At 34.4% G+C, this 21938-nt stretch overlaps 1 protein-coding gene across 1 annotated transcript; it reads right to left on the bottom strand.

Moving 5' to 3' along the window:
• Nucleotides 1–2563: 2563 nt before the first annotated feature.
• LOC109535095 lies at nucleotides 2564–19806 on the bottom strand. The gene is made up of 4 exons (XM_019900920.2): nucleotides 18900–19806; nucleotides 9903–10000; nucleotides 5213–5380; nucleotides 2564–4390 (listed from the first exon to the last, which is right to left on the bottom strand). The coding sequence occupies exons 1-4, from the start codon at nucleotides 19626–19628 to the stop codon at nucleotides 4240–4242; spliced, it is 1146 nt and encodes a 381-aa protein (XP_019756479.1). The 5' UTR covers nucleotides 19629–19806; the 3' UTR covers nucleotides 2564–4239.
• Nucleotides 19807–21938: the final 2132 nt, after the last annotated feature.

Raw genomic sequence — 21938 nt, 5'->3', positions numbered from 1 at the left:
GCACAACAAAACAACAAACAACCTCATATATAGGCACGATCAACTCAATCTGAACGATCAAGATAAGCTGAAGAGGTGGAAGGAGTATATACAAGAACTTTTTTACGACGAAAGATCTGAAAACGATCCCTAAGATAACTACAAATGAGATAGAAATAACTATAAATCAGGCGAAAACCAGGAAACCAGCAGGTTCAGATGAGATACCTATAGAGATCAGTAAACTCCCAGAACGAACGGCAAACAATATTTCCTTTTGCTTTTCAACAAAATATACGACATTGGAAAAATGCCAACAGACTGGCTCAGGTCAACCTTTGTAACGACCCCAAAGAAACATGATGGAAAAATGCAGTGAATACCCTACCATCAGCTTAATGAGCCACTCACTACAAAGTATGTAATAAAGTTGAGGGAGAAATGAGCGACACACAATTTGGGATTCGCAATAACCTCGGAACGAGATCACTGTTCAGCCTGCAGGTCCTCGTGCAGAGATGTGGAGACATTAACCACCTAGTGCATATGTGCTTCATAGATTTTGAGAAGGCCGTCGATAAAGTACGAGACCACAAGATGATGGAGATTATCCAGCAAATAGACGCAACAATGCTGTATGCCTTATACTATTTTCCATGGAAAACTTCGATCAACTAAATTGAAAAAGTATAAATTGTTCAAAGACACTTTATTTTCGAAAAATTCTAACGATGTGATATGTCACAGTAATCGTAACAAAATGCTCTATTCGGTAAAGAAATAATCAAGTATGGTTGCCATTTAAAAAAACTCAAATTTGTGTCATATGTCAAAAATTACAGTAATTTGTGGAAAACGTCATATCAAGAAGAAACATGTTTTTTACATAAACTTGTTTGAATGAATTTGATTGAAAATGACTTATGCCATTTTGTTTGAAATTCAATTTCCTACAAGTTTTCTATTGAATGAATTGAATTCTCCTGTCAAATTAATATTAACGGAACTAGAGGTAATTTAAAAATTTACCATAAATACGCTTTCCCAAATGTCTCTTGACAGCTGTCAAATTTTAGGAAAATAAATTTCCTTTCGAGTAGAACATTCAAAACTACAATTATTTGTCCATTTGACCTTCTTCGTAACTGTTTAGTTCCTAAGATCCCAGTACTAGTCATAGAAAAAAACTCACCCTGTATATCAAATTGATTACCGAGCCGTCAGTTTTTATATAGACAGCATAAACAAATGCATCTGTTTAATCTACGATGTCTTTAATCTGAGATGTCTAACTTTTAATTAATTATTATGTGGTTCCAACGACATGGAACAAACTGTTTTTCATTTTTTCAGAGAATCACAACCTGAAGTCTGGCTACGTGTGAACGACCCGTTGATAAACATGTCGTGTGTTATTTTTGTATTGAACGTTTCTCGTAATTGTGTGTCATTTCACAATATTCATTGGTTACCGCTGAAATTCAGCATGTAAAGATTCAGGTTTTGCTTGCCTGTATTTTTTCCTTACCCAACACAATATAGAATCAATTATATGTGTTAATACCTATATGTAAAAATACAAAAACGTTACATGCTGATTTAGGCCATATACATATGTATAATTTGAGAATTGAGCAAATAGAAGTCACATATTGATAAGCTGTAACAAGCACGCACAGCCAATATAATCAGATTTTTTAAGTTGCGTTTTTTTCTGCATTTTCTAAAGACTATGAAGGCGTAATAAATTGCTCGACAAAATAAACGTGAGACAGTCAAATTTGCCCCAACTTTAGAACTGGATAAATTATGATTATTTCAAGCTATTTAGTTTTGCTTGAACCCTTGGTTAGTGCCATTCGTTTTTTCTTCGTCATTGTTTTGGTAAAATTAAGAACCGCAGATAAAATTTCTACAGAGCGGAAAATAAAAAATGTAAAATTTTGGAAAGTTCGGTATGCTCCTAATTGGACAAACAAACTTTTTTTGGATTTCATCACCAAGAGTGAAAAATACGAAAGATGAAGATAAACGAAATTGCTCGAAAATGATTTTTCGGCAATCTCTTTTATTTACAGGGTAGTCTCAAAAAATTAACTCTTTGGTTTCGCAGCGATAACTTGCCTGTTCTTGGTCCGATTTTCACGTTCTAGAGCTCATTTCGAAGCTTAATCTTCATAGACAATTTAACACAAAAATACAAGGGTACACAAAAAATTATCTAAATCAAAATTACTTCCGAAAATACTTTTACATATTTCGTCCATTCATGCAACCCGCAATTTTAAATTATTAATTTCTCAGGTCCACTGTAAAGTTCTAGCTTCAATATAAACCCTAGATTTTGAAAACGGGATAAAGAAATAAAAATTATCACTGCAAAACCAAAAAGTCAATTCTTTAAGATCACTCAGTAGATAAACCGAGATAACCGAAAAATTCAATAACATTTTTGAGATATGTGTATTTTAATGCATGTGGTGTTGAAATACAAAAATTGTTTTTTGTCCAACTGTGAACACGCAGAATTTTGCATTGCTTTATTTGCCACCCTGTAGAAACTTTAGCTGACGCACTTTTTTTCCAACACGACGCAATAACCGAAAAGTAATTGCACTAAGTAACGCTTCAAACAGAAATCAATTCGCTCTAAGCGGTCAAGATTGTTCCCGTTTCAAAGGTAGTCCAGATTTGTCAGTATAACGTTGATTTTGTTGAGTAGTTTTTTGAATAAAGCAGTTTTGCGTAATTTGGTTAGATTCGTGATCAGACTATCAGTGATATAAAAAAATGAAATAAATAAATGAAACAAGATGGTATAAAAAAGGAGTTTGTTTTCACGTTTTCCTGGCTCAGGTCCTTCTCCCGCTTTTTAACTCAAACCTCACATAAGCTTAAGCTTAGCCGGAATAATTTATTAAATAAATGTATGAAAAATTTCTCTAAAATCGATTAAAACCATGTACTTAACTTGTTAATTAACAATTAACATAATCTTAACAAAGTTAATGTTTTACTGCGGCCTAAAAGATATCGTTAAACATATCCTATAACAATATCCGATAAATTTACGATAATCAAAGGAATGATTTATTATCACTGACGAAATTTATGTGTATAAAAAATATTTTTTTCGCATAACACTGCTCCATCTCTAATTTTTCTATCAATTAATATTAGCCGACTTTTGAATTGTAAAAGCATAAAATATTAGCACGCAATATTGATTGACTCGGCATTGGTAACTCATGGCATGGTGTCCCACGGAATGGCTTGGTGCCCCAATCCAACACACCGGCTCAGTAACTCACCCGCGCTGTCACTTCTTGGGATCAAACGTTTCTCATTTAAAGCCTATGACGCATCATTATGCGACATCACTACACATCACGTATCAAACACTCCCCTGTGATTTCCCAACATATTTATCGTATGGAGTAATATATAAATAAGTTTAATTTTATCTAAGTTTACTGCAACATAAACTGCTCCGGTGGATTGGCGCACAAGCCGTTCCGGTACTCTGCGCCAACTCCTGAAAGTTCACTGAGTTACCGATGCCTACTGCACAAGTGGTTTGAAGTATTATGTATGTATGTATGTATGTAATGTATGATATATACATGTCCTGTATATTATCCGTGCCGGATTGAAATTAGTCACTTTTTAAAAAATATCGTTCCGAACTGACTTTTGGATGTTGGATGAAACTATTTATGTTGGAGCAATTCTATTCAATCCTATGATCTACAACCTGAAAAATAATTCGGTTTTCCTTTTTAAATAAACCATATTACGATCATGCTACTGAATATTATACAGTGTTGCAAAATTAAATGGTGAAGTTGAAACTTTAGTCGCTAAAGGTGTATCGGAAAAGGTTTCCAAATATATTCAGAAAAATATGCCAATAAGTCTTTTGTTAAAATATTTCCAAGTGGTAGAACTTAAAAACTAATATTTGTCCCATTTTAGGATCTTTGCAGCATATCCAAATTACAACAGGTTACTAAAGTAACAAAATGCACATTTTCTAGTTAAACCGTTCAGAAATATTTTGGAAAAAAATTATATTATTTTCGTAAGCAAATTTCTTGAATTCACCATCTAATTTTGGTAGACCCTGTATTTACATTGAAGGCACTAGATAGACGACATAGGGTTAATACAGTGTGTATTATAACAATAACCCGTACCAAACCCTTGGTATGTGCTGTAATTAATAAACTGAAATACTACAAAGAATACAAACAACAGGTTTTATAAATTAGTTACAGGTCCAGATAAAATAACCCTCGTAGCGGCTAAAGATGATGACGTAGTCATAGTTGAAAAACTATCAACTGATGTCTTACCGTCTTCGGATGGATCCGAGATGGATACGTCACTTCTACGTAAAAGACTGGACAACCTATAATTAAATTCCTATAAATCAGGGACGGAACCAAAAGAGGCTTGAATATTTTGCCTAAAAAATAGATACCAGGAAATTTGACGCAAGCACTTGAACAGTTAGAATAAGAGTACCTAAGCTAAAGGTGCCATTCAACCACAATTTATAGCATTAAAACGAAATTTTAGTTATTCGACTATTGCTGCTCAATTTTCTTGATAATTTTTAATGTTAAAAATTGTAAAGCAACATTATTGATGAAAGTCAAATACATAAACAATTTACGAATTTTTGACAAGCTTCAGATCAATAAAGATCATATAATAAAGTTATTAAAATAAAATATGTCAAAACTTGGTCAACTAGCCCCAGTCTCCCCTACTCTCCAAGCAAGTAACGCCAATTTTGAATCACCTTGTACAATCATAAATAAGCAAGAAACATTACAGAAAACGAAGATGGTGGTGTTGATTATTAAAAAGATATGCATAGAGTCACGTTAATTTATTAGAAATATTGGGATTGTATAACGGCTGAAAAAACACTTTCAATTGGCTGAAACCACGTTAGTGAAATTGCTAATACCAGTAGCATATACACGGTGTGCCAATGAAAAGTTTCTACCCAGGTTTTGAAATTGTTGCGTTAGAATGCAGAAAACGCTCGAACACGTCAGTTTTGATTTAAAGCGGACTTGTACTGACGATGACTCCAAAAAAGAGTCGAAACGTCGACAAAAGTGAGACTTTAGACGACAAAAGACAAACTTTAAACAAATATGGACATTAAAACAAAACCTTTCATTTGATTTTTGTTTCATAATCAAAAAAGATCACTTACCTCATGAGCTTTTGATCAGCTTCGTCTTTCTTGGCACGTGTATCTTGTAATTCTCGTCTCAATTCTAATGCCTCTCTTTCCAAATCTAAAACTTGACGAGCAGATTTGCTCTTCTCTCCTGAAGTGTTTAAACTCGAAGAATGTAAGGCTTTCACAGTGTCATCAGATCTGAAAAATGTAAGTAATATTTCAGAAATGCATCAGATTTTGTAAAGAAATACATATACATGTATGTATACATACAATGAGCCGGAAATGTTTTCCGTATAATTATTTAATAAGCAAGTGCTCATTTTCATTTTTTTTTATTATGCGTTATTATTATATAGTAATAACGTGTTTGCAGAGTTGTGATGCATAAGAAATGGGCAAAGAAACAGCGAACAACATAAATGAGTGATATTTAAATTTTCCGTCTTGTCTGAAAACAGCCAGTATTTCCTCGCGCCTTTATATGCAGTTCAATCTGGTTTTCACCTCTCTTTGCAATGATAAAAAAAACGGGCTCTCTGACAAATGATTCTTGAACGTCGGAACATTTTTGAGTCGAATTTGCAATAAAAAAACGAGCATATTAACATTTTTCAATTCATTTTCTTTCTAAATCAGCTATAGCATTAGACCGTTAAAATTCGCTGAAAATACCAGAAAAGCAACATCCAAAGCAAAAGGGCAATCATGCTATGTCCTTTAAATTCTGTTTGTACAATCGCTGTGCCTGTCGGCTGCAGGAAAGTATATGGACCGCGATAAGACATGATCCAGCGCTATCGCAGGAGACCGGCGGTCGCAGGACGTGGTCCCAGATGATAATAAAAGGATCCGCAACAGCCGAAGAACGTTGCGATTTTTTAAACAAGGGGATATGTGCACTGCGATTGTGTGGATGTGCATGTATGGCCTGATAGGTTTTCAATATGCTTTAGGTGAGACAATGATTGAGTAGACGATCAAGTCGAATCCGCCAAATCAATTAATTTCTCCAGCCGAAAAATAATACAAGGTATTTCGTTATAGAACCCTAAACTTAACAGGACCCGAGGAATTTGATAGAAATCGTCGTTATTGATAGGTTCAATGGCTATTTTCTCGGTAACTGTTAAGTTTAGGCAGAACACGTGTGATCTAAATCATACTTAGAATTAAAAACTGAAATAAAAGGCACGTGCTTCTATTTGAAATTGAAAGCGTTTTATCACTTCATAAGTTCACTTCACAACATCAATTTGCATTGTTCAGAAGATTGTTTCGACCTCATATATATGCTTAATTTTAAGGAAACGTTTTATGGCGAGAAAAGAATATTGAACGGTTGATGGAAAGTTCTTGGTTGCAAAAAATCAAGACCAAGGCTCTCTTTCGGTTAGCAAGACCACCACTTTTGAAACAGTCTCCCGAGATAAAGTCATGCGATATTGAACCATTTTAAGTATGTAGATCTTAAATATGACAAATTTGAACAGTTTAAGACGCTTTACATACCAACATTACACATTCTACAAGCCGTTTAGCCAACGTAGAATTTGATCGAATTTGAAGCGATTTGAATCCCTCAATTTTGGATAACTGGGTTTTTGGAGTCGCTCTTTTCATATGAAATAACAGCGACATCATGCGACTTCCGATTATACCGGAAGTTGTCTCAAACAGACTTTTTTTAAATGCAACACCCAAATGCCTGTGTGCTTTAGTGTGGGAGATGAGCATTTTTAAGTAAGTGGGTGCAATTGACTGACACCATCAATTTTGTGAGTCACATTTACAAAGCCGACAAAAATTAGGTTCCCGATAGATTTTTCTGAAACTTTCCACGTCTATAGGGTCAAATGTCCACTAAAGATAGCAACAAACTCAACTTCCTGCGCGCTTTCGTTTGTGAAATGCGAATTTTTAAGTAAGCGAGCGCAATTGACTTTCAACATCACATTTACAAAGCTGACAAAAATTAGGTTCGCGATGGATTTTTTTGAAACTTTCCACTTCTTTTGGGGTAAATGTCCACTAAAGATGGTAACATACTCAACATCCTGCGTGCTTTCGTTTGGGAGATGAGTATTTTTAAGTAAGCGAGCATGATTGACTTACAACATCAATTTTGTGAATCGCATTTACAAAGCCGACAAAAATTAAGTTCCCGATGGATTTTTCTGAAACTTTCCACGTCTATAGGGTCAAATGTCCACTAAAAATGGTAACAAACTTAACTTTCTGCGTGCTTTCGTTTGGGAGATGCAAATTTTTAAGTAAGCGAGCGCAATTGACTTACAATATCAATTTTGTGAGTCATCTTTACAAAGCCGACAAAAATCAGGTTATCGATGGATTTTTCTGAGACTTTCCACGTCTATAGGGTCAAATGTCCACTAAAGATGGTAACAAACTCATCTTCCTGCGTGCTTTCGTTTGTGAGATGCGAATTTTTAAGTAAGCGAGCGCAATTGACTTACAACATACATTTTGTGAATCACATTTACAAACCCGAGGAAAATTAGGTTCCCGATGGATTTTTCTGAAACTTTCCACTTGTATAGGGTCAAATGTCCACTAAGGATGGTAACTAACTCAACTTCCTGCGTGCTTTCGTTTGGGAAATGCCAATTTTTAAGTAAGCGAGCATAATTGACTTACAATATCAATTTTGTGAGTCATCTTTACAAAGCCGACAAAAATCAGGTTATCGATGGATTTTCGTGAAACTTTCCACGTCGATAAAGTCAAATGGCCACTAAAGATGGAAAAAACACAAACTGAACTTCCTGGGCGCTTTCGTTTGTGAGATGCGAATTTTTAAGTAAGCGAGCTCAATTGACTTACAACATCAATTTTATGAGTCAGATTTACAAAGCCGACAAAAATCAGGTTTCCGATGGATTTTTCTCAAACTTTCCTCGTCTATAGGGTCAAGTCTCCACTGAAGATGGTAAAAGATGCAACTGCCTGTCTGCCTGCCTGCCTGCTATAGTCTGGGAGATGTGGATTTTTTTAGTAGCTAGCGCAAATTTTTCCAAAAATTCAGGTTCACGACTTGCATACAACTTTCAATAAAATATTTCGATTTTCTTCTCCAAAAATGCATTATTAGCGCTCAAATGCATCTAAAGTTTGCCCAAAGTATAACAATTCTAGATATTTTGCGACATGTAAATGCATCTGCCGTTTGTTTTCTATCAGTGAAATTCTGTAACCCCAATCAAAATATTTAAATATCTACAGCTTACTGTAGATATTTCATTGTTGTTGTACTTTCGTTAGAATGTATAAATTATACTACATGAAAATATGTTCAATTTCTCTGGATGAAGATCTTCTGGGTCTTAAGTAACAATGAAAAATTACGGGTCAACAATTTTCAATTAGAAAATAATTAAACTTATTAAAATAGCGGATTGTCTGAGATTATTTTTATTGTTTCGCATTAATTAAGTTAATGCGAAATGTTAATTACGAAGTCTAACTTTACGGCTCATATAAAAGCAAGACTTTGCAACAGTCTTGCTGCAAGACCAAGACCAAGACTGAACATGCAAGTCTGGGTCTTGGTCCTGCTTTGCTCATCACTATACAAAGGGCTGTTGAAAGCAGAAAGAAGAAGAAGAAGAACATACCACCGATTTGCTTTAAGTGAGAGAACTTAAAATTAGGAATGAAAACTTTGAACAAGTGGAACATAAATCAAACAGAGCGTGACAGATTTCATAATTGGTTCCAGATATATTTGTTCCTCTTCCAGATTTCTTAAATTGAGGCGTAGTTGGTACGAATATTTGTTCTAATATTGATTAACTGTTACCTTGAAATTGTAGTACCTAAGTATAAGTTACCATAGAAATATTTGTTTTTTATGCACATTCTATTAAACAGTGAAACCTGAAGTAGTAGGTAATTAAAAACCGCTGAACAATTTACAATACTCACTTTAATAATTATTTTTCCTATATTCCAAGCGAGAGTCCTGAAATAAGAGTTGATATGTAAACAGTAAGATGACTGAATCCTTGGGAAAAATCATGAAAATTTTTATTAATTGAGTTTCTCCTCATGTTTAGGTATCTAATGTGGGCGGCGATTAAAATTTTATAAACCCCATAAAAACATAAAAATATCTACACCTTTAATCACGTTTGTTGTACTTAGAACATGTAAATTATACCACACGAAAATATTTATATTAGAGTTGGGTAAATCTTCTGGAACTTATTAGAGAATGAAAATGTACGCGTCAATAATATTGAATTACAATACAATAAATAAAATTTTTGTATTTTCAAAAACTTCATATTTTGAATTAACCGTTAATATGCAGCAATCATATAGGAAACAATCTCAAATTATTTTATTGTTCCGAATTGATTATTATTTTCTTTTACTTTTATTATTGTTATTCTATTACCAAATGAATGTTATTTGATTTTACGCCATACTTAACAAGAAGACTGCAAGTCTCTTGTTAAGTATGAGGCTCTCGCTGCAGGACAGTTGATTTAGATTGAAGACAAATTTATTCACGCTAATAGCGTTAACATTAAAAATAGTATTCCAGGGCTAATGCCTCCAAAAAATGAACTAAAAATATATCCTACTCTCGAAGTCCACCTCAATAAACCTGCATATAAAATGCAATCATTTCAATTTTTCAGTACCTATAAATAGACTTAACGTTTTACTAACTCATTATTTATAAAATACAAACCTCGTGTTGCTGCTAACTGTTAAACTCCTCAGTTGTTCTTCAAGCTTTGAAATTCGGTCGCTGTCCCTATTTTTCTCTGTGACTAGGTTTAGTTGATTCTGCAAAAAATTATATAAAATCAAATTTATTAACACACACTGAAGTTCTTGAGCAGAAAGTGAACTTTTGAAATGAGTTTGGAATTTCCATTTAACTAAATGAACCATAAAACTCGAGTTTCCTGAATTCTTCATGCAGCTTACAAATTTGAATGTCCGTTAAGTTGGTGAAAAGTTTGAAACAATATAAGTTAGATAAAACAATGGATTTACGAAGGCTTCTAATGAAGACATTAATACCAAAATGGTGGACCCGGCATATGATAAATCTTAGACAAGTACCCCCAAATACTGAAATAATACACCCAATAAAGGGAGCGGGATCGGACACAGCGGGATGCCTCATCGTGCGGCCAATCTTCGTGTTTGCCTCCGGGAGCCCCGTTGTGCGACTGCAAGGCTCGGGTTACACCGCAATCCGATACCCGGGGCGAACCCATGGCGACCTTAATGGCTTTTTACTTAACGTGAGAGGTCTAATTTTAACTGCCTATAGCGACCGAAATCTACCCGTTATTGGGTGGGATCGAAAAACCTAATTATCGGCCTATAATGCTTAAGGACAGAAAACGTTTTGTTTATTTTTCTAACTTATTAGCTGGGTTGGAAAAACCTGCGAGAAAATAACCTGAAGTGAACGATTTATCGGCTATACAATACAGGCACTCATTTTCAAACATTGCCATATGCTGTAGTTCCAAACGGCCATTCTTTAAGTAAGCTGATTTATTACAGGGTGAGATAAATTAAATATATTAACAGTTGAAAATCGAATTGCAACATTGTTAATAAGTGTTATTTTGAAATGATACCATGTTTTATTGGTAGCCCATCGGAATACTGAGCATTCGAAAAGAAAAATGACGATCTACACTTCAAATTATGATTTTTTTTTACTTTAAAAAAGTACTCTGCAATTTTTTGATGAAAGTTCAAAGCAGCAACGATGTTTTTGTTATTATCAGCATTATAAGCATTTTGTCAATAATATCAAGCATTTGTCAAATTGTGACTTAGTGTACCTACTCGCAGCACTGCACAACAACTGACACTTTCCTAGACAACTATCCACCGGATAATTAGCGAGAAAGGGCTGCATCCTTACCACGTATGTAAGATACACAGGACACAAGAACAATTGTGTCTTGGTCTTGATCTTGCAAAAAATGCAAGACCAAGATCAAGACTGCCTTTCATTTGCAAGACAAGACCAAGACTATGTATGCAAGAACAAGATCAAAACCAAGACCATGCCTGCCAGACCATGACTTTTACAAAACTCTTGCCAGACCCTCTCGCAAAACCGTGCGGCTGAAATTAATATTCGGTTTTAAGCAAGAGCTGCCTGCCCCGGTAGAAAACGATAAAACTAAACGAAATGCGGCCAATACGATAATCCGATACTAAACCGCATCAAATCTGAGCTCGTAGCCCTTAAATATGATGAATATGAAAAATGGACCGTTTTAAAAGTTTAACCGAAACCCCTAAATTAGAAATCAAAGCTCTGAACAAGTGTCACATAAATAAAACAATAAGTACTTAAAATGTGATTGATTGATGTTTTTCCTTTTCTTTCAGATTACGTAAATCGGGGGTAGGTGATATAAATATTTGCAAAATAAAGTTAGTTAGTTGTCGATATTTCCTACGTAAAACTGCTCATTGATCGACATAATTAGCGTTTGTGGCCTTTTGTTTGCCCAAGTACAAGCTGAGTTTGTCTCATAGAGTAGCGCTTTTGACAGTAGCTGAATATACAGGGTGATTCAAAATTGGCATCATTCTGTTTAAGGGTATACAGGGTGGCCATTTTCTGAATCTTTGTATGGGTAACTTCTACATTTTGAAAGATAGAGAATCCGTTAAATGGGCAAAATTGAGCAGAATTCGATTGCCTATTCATTACCGTTCTCAAAATTAGGTACCCGACTTGGCTCCGGAAATATCCTGAAAACGCAAGAAATCAACACTTTTTTAATTATCATATAATTACTAAACTGTAAATTAGAAAAAAAAAATAAAATTGGCTTTCGTACAACTTTGTGCGTGGAACTCAGTAAACTAGCACTAGTTGTCATAGTCAACTTGATTTACGAGATAAAAAATAAACTTATGGTTTTTTAAATGGTAATCATAGTTGGCTGTGGGCCTTTTAAAATCCTTATTTTTTCTGAATTTAACGATATGTTTTTCTCCTTTTGTTGCCGTGAAACTACCAGAGAAGATAAAAAGTGTGTAGTAGGCTATGGACACAAGAACTATATTATCACACAAAGCACAAAACAAAAATTAAATAATTAACAGACACAATCATGTTTACTGAGCTAATGAAAATCATCATCTAGTTGAAAATAGGCGAGATCAACGTGATTTTTTTGTGAATGTCTGATGAGGCATTTTTAGTGATATAATTATTGGTCCATTCTTTTATAATCACAATTTAAATAAGGAAAGATACATTTATATACACTTTTACATCGTATCGAAAATTGGCATATTTTCAACATGATAGTGCACCTTCACACAACCCACGAGTTGAATGTGAAGATGCCAAAAAATGCCTGGACGTAAACAGAAGTCAATTTGAACATTTAATTTAAACGATTCATTATTGTTGTGTACTTTGTGGGATAATATAGTTCTTGTTTCCATAGCCTACTACACATTTTAATCTTCTTTCGAAGTTTTACGGCAACAAAATGAGAAAAACATACAAACAATTATATCGTTAAATTCATAAAAAAAGAACGATTTTAAAAGGCCCACAGCCAACTATGATTACCATTTAAAAAACCATAAGTTTATTTTTTATCCCGTAAATCAAGTTGACTATGATAACGAGTGGTAGTTTATTGGATTCATTGCAAAAAGTTGTACTAAGGGCAGTTTTAACTTTTTTCGATTAAGCAGTTTACGTAATAAGTGAAAATTAAAAGTGTTGATTTTTTGTCTTTTCACAATATTTCAGGAACCAAGTCGGGTACTTAAATTTTGAAAACGGTAATGAAGAGGCAATCGAATTCTGCCCAATTTTACCCATTTAACAAATCATCTATCTTTAAAAATGTAGAAGTTACACATACAAAGATTACGATATTACCCCTGTATAGGGGCCCACTTAGAGAGTACGAGAAAATTATTGAACACTTTTTTTACAAAATTTCAAGAAGATATTGACAGTTGAAGATCGAATTTCAACTTTGTTATTAAGCATTATTATGAAAAGGTCCCACTTTTGATTGGTAGCCTATTGGAATACTTAAGCATTCGAAAAGAAAAATTGCTCGGCTTCCAGACCTAGAGGAACAGGTATTGGAGATTATTGAAGCTGAGCCTTCCAAGAGTACTTGAAGCATTGCACGACAACTGCACTTTCTCAAACACCGGATACTTAACTGTCCTGAAAACTCCCCCGCGGAAGGGCCTACATTCCTACCATGTATGTAATATGCACAGGACACTAGAACACATTAAATATCTGATCTTTCGAACACCGGTTCAAATTGAGCAGCAATTAATTAACAGAACACGAGAAACTGCTCAAAATATGAGCCCAGACTCAAAGTGATTGGGACACAAAGATGTTTGGAGTGAAACGGGCAGGACTTTTTGCTCTTGGGAATACTTCTGTTCTTCTGTGTTTTTAATAGCATTGAATTTGTTTTACTATATTTTCTGTACTCCCAAGACGCCCTCAGACAACACCGCCAGAGGAATGACCCTGTATATTCATACTTTCCAGTATTTAACTATAATTTCCTTAATATCAATGTATCTTTCTTTATTATCTATTTATCATTTACTAGCGTTTAATTGGTTACATTTGGAAATGTTTTTCGGGTTTTGAAGTGCCATCGGGCTCAACATTTGGGCTTGTCTTACGGCTCATTGTGGCGAATTTTGCAATTGGATTTGAAGCTCCATCCGTACAAAGTCCAACTGACTCAAGAACTTAAGCCTCAAGACCATGGGCAACGCAGAACATACGCAAATTGGGTGATTGAACAACCAACCGTTGATGATGATTTTTCGAACCGAATTTTCTTCAGCTATGAGGCTCATTTTTCGCTCGGTGGTTACGTGAATAAACAGAACAGCCGTGTATGGGGCTCTCAAAATCCTCAGGTGATCGAAGAAAGGCCTTTGCATCCTGAAAAAGCGACCGTATGGTGTGCATTATGGTCCGGTGGTGTTATTGGCACGTATTTTTTTGAAAACGATCAAGGAAGAGCCATAACAGTCAAGTCTGAGAGCTATGGACGCATGTTGACCGATTATTTTTGGAGAGAAATTGAAGATTATGATCTGGAAGACATGTGGTTCCAGCAGGGTGGGGTAACGAGTAACACAACCCTGGCAGTTAGAGCCCGATTGCAAGAGAAATTTCCAGGACGCGTAATTTCGAGATTGAGTGATGTTAATTGGCCCGCAAGATCCTGCGACTTAACACCGCTAGATTTCTTTTTGTGGGGCTATGCGAAAGATGGTGTTTCCGCCAACAATCCTCAAACTCTTGAGCATTTGAAAGCCAATATCCGTGAAGTTATGACCGAGATATTACCGGTAATGTGCCGAAAAGTCATTCAAAATTACCTCAAAGGGATTCAGGCCTGTAGGAGGACCCGTGGAGGACATTTAAATGATATTGTTTTTCACGTACAATGGCAAGGTTTAATCTTTATATTGAATTAAAATTATCGTCTCCATGTGAATGTTTCGTGTGTGTTTTTTTTTTACTTTACTTTCCCAAGCATAAAAAGGATAACCCTGTATGACAGATAACTATATTTTCTTGGTGTTTAATAAGGAAAATAAACTAATACAAATTGTAGCACATCCATAAGGTTGTGATTATTATACCGTTAAGTTTTTATATACGGTATTCTCCTTGGGTGGCACGGATCTCACTTTGTGATAAAATAATAAAAGGTAAATAAAATTCTCTACTAAAAGTGCGAAGAGAAATAGCCGTCTAATGTGGGTGAATGCGGCATTTCCGGACTAAGGGTAGGTATTCTTATACAATGACCATATAATTTGGGACATGGTGCTAAAAATAGCAAGCTCGTGCGGTGAACCGCAAAATTAACATCACAAATGCAGTTAAAAAATCTTAACGTATTCTTATACAGGATGATTCATTGACAAGTGTACATACTTTACCTGCAGATGTAGGTCACTTAGCCGAACATAGAGGTATTACCCATCATTAGTAGGTCAAAGGGGAAACCGGGAGGCCGTTGGACAACACGGATTTTTCAAAAATTTGCCAAGGAAAAACCAAAAATTCCTGCATGCGGCCATCAAATCACTTGAAAGAGAAAATCGGCTGCTTTAAATGAGGAAAAACTCACTTGGTTAGAAAATTTCTGGAAGTTTTCAGGATGTTTTCAGTTACTAAGGGGAAGCGATTGGCCATTGGCATATTTAGGCAGATTTTAGAAAAAATGGTCAAGAAAAATCAAAAATTTCTCAAATCTGTCCAGAATATCACTCGAAAGAGAAAATATTCGGCTTTTAATGAGGAAAAGCTCACTTTAACAGGAAATTTCTAGAAGCTTTCAGGATTTTTTCAGTTACTACATCGAAGCGATCAGTCGTAGGATTTTTCAGGTACATGGATTTTTCAAAAATTCAGCAAGGAAAAACAAAAAATTCCTGAATGCGGCTCATAACATCACTTGAAAGAGAAAATCGGCTGCTTTAAATGACAAAAAACTCACTTGATTAGAAAATTTCTGAGAGTTTCCGGGATGTTTTCAGTTACTGAGGGGAAGCGATTGCGCGTTGGTATAAACGGATTAAAAAAAAATTGTCAAGAAAAAACCAAACATTTCTCAAGCCTACCTAGAATATCACTCGAAAGAGATCTTCGGCTTTTAATGAGGAAAACCTTACTCAACAGGAAATTTCTGAGATTTTTTACGATTTTTTCAGACATTAAATCGAATCGATTGGTCGTTGGAAACACAATTTTTTCAAAAATTTGACAACAAAAAGCCAAGAATACCACAATCCGGCTCATAATATCAAATATAAAAATGCACATTAAAAGAAAATTTCTGGGAGTTTCTAGGCATTTTTCGGATACTAAATCGAAGCGATTGGTGGTTGGACAACACCGATTTTTTTTAAATTCGCCAAGGTAAAACCAAAAATCCTTCAATCAGGCCCATAATATAGCTCGCAACGCAACTTCAGCAAAAATTAAAAAGGAATTACACCAATTTTGAATCACCCTAGATAGACATAATCAAACAAAAAATTGTAATTGAAGCATTTGTAGATAAATATTACATTTCATTACAACTTACTACAGATTCATTTCAAAATATTACTACTTGAAATCTTACTTACTAAGTTGACATGAAACCCAGTAAACTGAAAGCATCTTATGAATTGTCGCAATGAATGATCATTTTGTGTATTGAGCTTTCTGCTATCCACAAAGAATTACTTTAAAAAAATGGACTAGGGCAATATTGATCGAAATTAATCGTGAATACTTAAAGTGAAATGCTTTCCATAATTTCACTAATAGAATATTCAACAATTCTTAATATTTCGCTAAGATGGAAGTTTTCCTTATTTGATTGAGTCGTGCGATTCTGTTGATTCATAATAGCTGAATACAATGAATATTTAAGATTTTACATCAATTAGAAACATATTCTTTTATTCTCTCTCTTATCTATACAGACATTCTAATATTCAACTACACTTTTGATGAAAATGTATAAAGGATAAAAATGTTGGGCAAACAATTTAACTCTGAAAAAATCCGGCCACACAGTTCATAATCTAAAAATGTTTAAGCAAACCGGAAAAGCCGTAAAAAAGTGGTAAAACTGAATGAACTAAATCCACACGCCAATATTACTCTACAAATATAAACAGTGTACTTTATTTTATGTACAAAGCATACATGAAAGGGAGGTGAATTAAGTATGAAGAACCACATGCTAGAGCCATCTGCACAAGAAACGTAGAACTGACGCTCTTATCGATTTAGTAAAAGCAAGAACGCTATCTAAGGAAATATATTTAAAGTGGGTTATTAAAAAAAGTAAATTGTTTCTCAAAGAAGTTCTCTCTAAATTATATCAAGTTTTACTTTAATTTACTTTTAACTCAGTTCCGTTGCTGGAAAAATGTTAATGACTTTTTTTACTTGTTTTTAGATTTATTTTACGGGCCATATCAATAATATTTTTAACATTTCTTCAAAATTTCAGAATTTTCCAGTTTTGGCACTCTTTTTCTAAATGCTCAATTTTCAAACAATTCTCTTAAAAATTACTGACAAACTTAAGAACACTTAGAACACTCGCCACTCTCGTTGCTTTATAAAAAGCTTCGAAGCTTTTCCAACTTCGAATTTGAGAGAAATATCAAATAATTTTCTATCAAAAAGAACTGAATAAGCGAAAGTTTATAATAAATTTTTTGAAAAATTCATCACCTCCATTCCTCTGAAGACTGTAGGCTTGTTAAAAAATGTGGTTTTTTGGTTTTGACTGATTTTTGTTTGCTTTACTTTCTACTCAAGATCGCTCTATTTTGTAGAGTTTCACTTAAAAATACTCATGATCTAGAGCTCTTTTACTCGAAAAATTACAAGATAAATCTATAGCTTTGTAGGACTTTTACAAAAACTTATTTCAGTGTCGAATTCAGGACAAAAACAAAAATAAATTTCTCCCGTTTTTTTCCGAAAATAATTAAGATTTTCTCAAAAACCGATCACAAAATTAAAAGTTTTTAAGCGAAAATACAAAAAAGCATTTTTTTCTGATGATTTTCTTCTTTTGTGATAATAATGGGGTGATTTCAGTCAAAAATTACAAAATTACTTTTGCTCGAAAATTCGCCTCATTCATCGGTTTGCAGAGATCTTTAGAAAACCCTTTTCAGCTTCGAATTTGGCACAAACACCAAATAAGTTTATTCAGTTTTTTACCGCAAGTAATTAAAATGATCTGGAAAAAGTGGTCAGAGCAAAAAACAAATATTTGGAACATTTGACACCCTCATCGATCTAAAGATTTTTGAAGTTTTATGAAGAATTTCAGGTCATACCTGTTTTAGCAAAGTTTCTATTAAGCAATTCTTGCTACGCAAAAAACGTATTATTTTTAGTTTTACTTAAAATACTTAAAGTAACTTAAGTAAGTACTTAAAGTACTAAGGGCAAACTGAGACTGTTTTATGCAAAAAAGTTAAAAGATGTATTTTCAAGAAAAGTCGTCGTTTTTACAGTTTGGTCTTCTTTATCGTTTTTTTCGAATACCCGTTTTACCTTTCAGTTTGCGACAAAATCGAAACAAAGTTATCGTGTTTTTTTTCGACAAGTTAGGTTTTCTCAAAAAACGACTAGAGAAAGCAAAAGCATATAATCAATATTTGGGAAACGCGTCACCCTCATCGCTCTGAAATTGTTTTAAGTTTTTAAAAAAAAAACTGCTTTTTTTGTTAGATGTTAAAATTCCGTCATCGGCCATAAGTTATAACCCATTAACCAATGAGTCAAAACTCATTAACTCAGAGAGCGGCAACAACTCAACACAGTGTTACTCGGACCTAGATTATTTCGTGCGAACAAAATATTGGTCATAGTCTAACCCTTAGGTAAAGGTGTCCTAAGGTACATCTGGGGCATTTTATGGCACCCTTCCAGGTTACCCTATCTAAAAACTGTCTATGGCGTCAGAAGTAGCTTATGCGAATGCCTACCCGTTTATTCGTCAGATAGAATCTCGATCGAATTAGTAATCCCATGGGTAAACCATACCAATACCTACTTATAATTTTTTAATAGACTAATAGATTTGTATGAAATGTAAAAGTTAATTGCATGAAGTTCTAATTAGAAATTAATTAAAACAAAAGTTCTTACCACGCTAAGATGTTTTTCCTCCATGATATGCTTCACCCTAGCTAGTAGAGCATCTTCTCTAACCCTGGCAGCTTCCCGCACTTCTCTTATAACATCAGCTAGCATTCCAGGTTCATATTCCCTCTCGTAATGCCTTGTAGCTTGTTGTTGTTTCAATAGATTTAATTCAATTCTAAGCTCCATTACTTCTCTAGATAATCTGTTATTACTCTCCTTCAAAGAATGTATGTGATGTGTCAGTTTTCGCACAGTCTCTTCGCAACAGTTGGAACCGGAATCACTATCATTAGGTAGGCCTGGATCTGAGAACCTGCGTTTTGATTCCTCATTCGTATCAACACTCACAACTGGCAAACTCATATAATCTTGTCTATCAGGTTCAATGTTAAATGTATGATTCGATAAAGTAGACTGCCTTGAAATATTGCCAGCACTTCCCACAACACTACCCAAACAAGTATAGCCCGAATAATTCATTGGATAAACAGGAAGAGACATAGGTTCAGAAGGGTTGGGATAATTCACAAAGGGGTAATATGTATGAGGCATTTCGGGAATAGTAAAATTACTATAAGAGAATTGGTTGGAAGGAAAATAATTGCAACTGGGCACATTAAGATCAAAATTTTGCACTCCTTCCGCTGGGTGTACTTTCTTATCGCGATTTTTCTTACGTTTGGTAACACTTGGAGGGTTGCCATTCACTTCAGGGGACATTGTCAGTCTCATAAAATCTCAAACAAATTCCAGAAACCTGCTTTTCACCGTAATACCCAACACTATTTACTGTTTCACCTTAATAAAAATATTTACATACCAAAAAGTGAAAACATAACAAATGATTGAGAAAGTTTAAAGGAATTTACAGTTGAGGTATAATGACTATTGACAGTTACAGTGACACAAAACAGCTGTTTTCCGCCTATAATGAAGAAGTATGCGGATGTGCATCTGTATCTAATTGCACGAGAGCAACGCAGACAGCTAAACATATTGTTAGGATCGAGACTAAAACTATTGAACGCACGTAAACAAGTTGGCAACGTTGGTAAGTGAGCGTGTTTCTCGTTTTTCTAACATCTGTTACTGAAACGCAATGGCATAATTCATATACCGAAAAGGTGCTAATGTACTTTATGTCTGTCGAATGTTGGCGCTCTTTTTAATTTTCCCTTAAAGTACACTTAAAATTAAAATAAAGCACATTCAGCGAAAAAAAAATGCGGATAGTCTATAAATTTGCAGGAAAAACACTTTTGAAAATCATGTCCAAACAACCCCGCATTGATGACTGAAAATGCGATTGCCCAGTGCTGTATTCTGTTAAATCTTGTTCTAAGAACTAACCATCCAGCCATAAAATGGAGCTTTCAGATTTCTCGTACGAATTTTCGACTTATTTGGAAAAAACTGAAATTTTTTAATTCCAATATTAATTTTTGATGGCGTTAATATCAAAGCTGGAGCAAAACCCACTACTCTTTCTCTTCTCAACTTTAAGTCAATACCACCTTATCAGTTTGTTGCATCGACAACGTTTCGTTATCAAGAAACCGTCATCAACTCAATTTTTAAATATGCTTCTTTATCTTTGCTGGCAAATTCTGAAAGCCGTTTTCTGAAAACAGTTTTTTTACAAATCTGTATTTTCAACGCTGATACTCAGAGAAAAAGAATATTCTCCCTTGTCTCCGCTGGTACTCACAGTGTAGAATATATGTATTGACATTCGCAAGTTGATGATGGTTTCCTGGAGACAAAACGTCGGAGCATAAAACTGATATTTATTTGTCTGGCTGGCTAAAGTTGTTGTGCGAGCGTGCAGTCGGTTTTGTTCCAGATTTCTTATTAACGCGAAAAAATTATATAATCGAAATTCCGGTGTTTTTATAATAAATCAGAAACCGATATTTTAAACACTTTTAAACCACCAAGTTGTTAGCCAAAACTACTCGTTACTAGTATTCAAAAACAAACTGCGCGAATCTCACACCAGCACTAGTTCACGTGTATCCTAGATACAAAAAAAAAATATAGATACATACAAAGTTATAGAGCATGAGACAACATTTCAAAATTATTTTGTAATGTATAGTGTGTCGCAATTATTAGATTGAACTAACGTTACGATAGACGTTACATTTTTTGTATCGGATCACCCGCGTTTTGTTATGGTAGGTAATGTTTCCGATAAAAATTAATTTGCATTCTAGAAAGGTTTATCTTCCTTAAAACTACACGGTTTCTCAATAAAAATTAGAATCATTTTTTTAAGCTGAAACTGGCAATATCCATTTCAAATTTCCAAACCAAACTGTACCTTTACAGACGCAGATTTGTGAAAGATAATAGTTCAACAAAAACACATACAGAATGTTCCAAAATTGTGTTGAAACAACTTGACCTATTGAGCTTGCTTGCTATAGTACCTTGCTTTTGATTTAAATGAACTTATCTATTGAATACAAGTAAGCATTTTCCTAAAGTTCTCATGGAAATCGCATTTTCCTCAGGGTTGATGCAATCAGAAGGTTTGCTATAAACTGCTCTTTTTACGTAGCCCCATAAAAAATCAAAGGGAGTCAAATCTGGTAATCGCGGAGGCCAGTTTTGACGGTTTCTTTCAAACATGCCGCAAAAATAAAAGAAAAGAAATCGCTTTAAACTACTCATCCAATTGAAGTTTCTTGTTATGTGTTTGGAAAGGTTTTCCTAATCCTGCTTGTTCAAGAATTCCGAATTATGCAATTTTAGTGCAATGGAAACGGTTTAGAAAAGGATCGCCCCTATCACCTTTTTTCAGTAATTTATTTATGGAAAATTGGAATCATTGGAAAAAATTACAAATTTAAACCAATAATTCAGTGACGTTATATTGATGGTGTATTCTCCATTTACAGTCATGGCGAACAAAAGCTTGATGAATTTTATCTTATCTGAACAGTAAAGAACCAACAATTAAATTCATTATTGAAAGAGAACAAAACCACAAACCTCATTTTCTCGATATACTATTTCTAAAAGTCATGCGATAATGAG

The sequence above is a fragment of the Dendroctonus ponderosae genome, unplaced genomic scaffold (genome assembly GCF_020466585.1).
Source record: "Dendroctonus ponderosae isolate FM_Combo_2020 unplaced genomic scaffold, Dpon_F_20191213v2 Dpon_F_20191213_6, whole genome shotgun sequence".
In the NCBI taxonomy this organism is placed as follows: Eukaryota; Metazoa; Arthropoda; class Insecta; order Coleoptera; family Curculionidae; genus Dendroctonus; species Dendroctonus ponderosae.
This window is presented reverse-complemented; position numbering and strand designations above follow the sequence as displayed.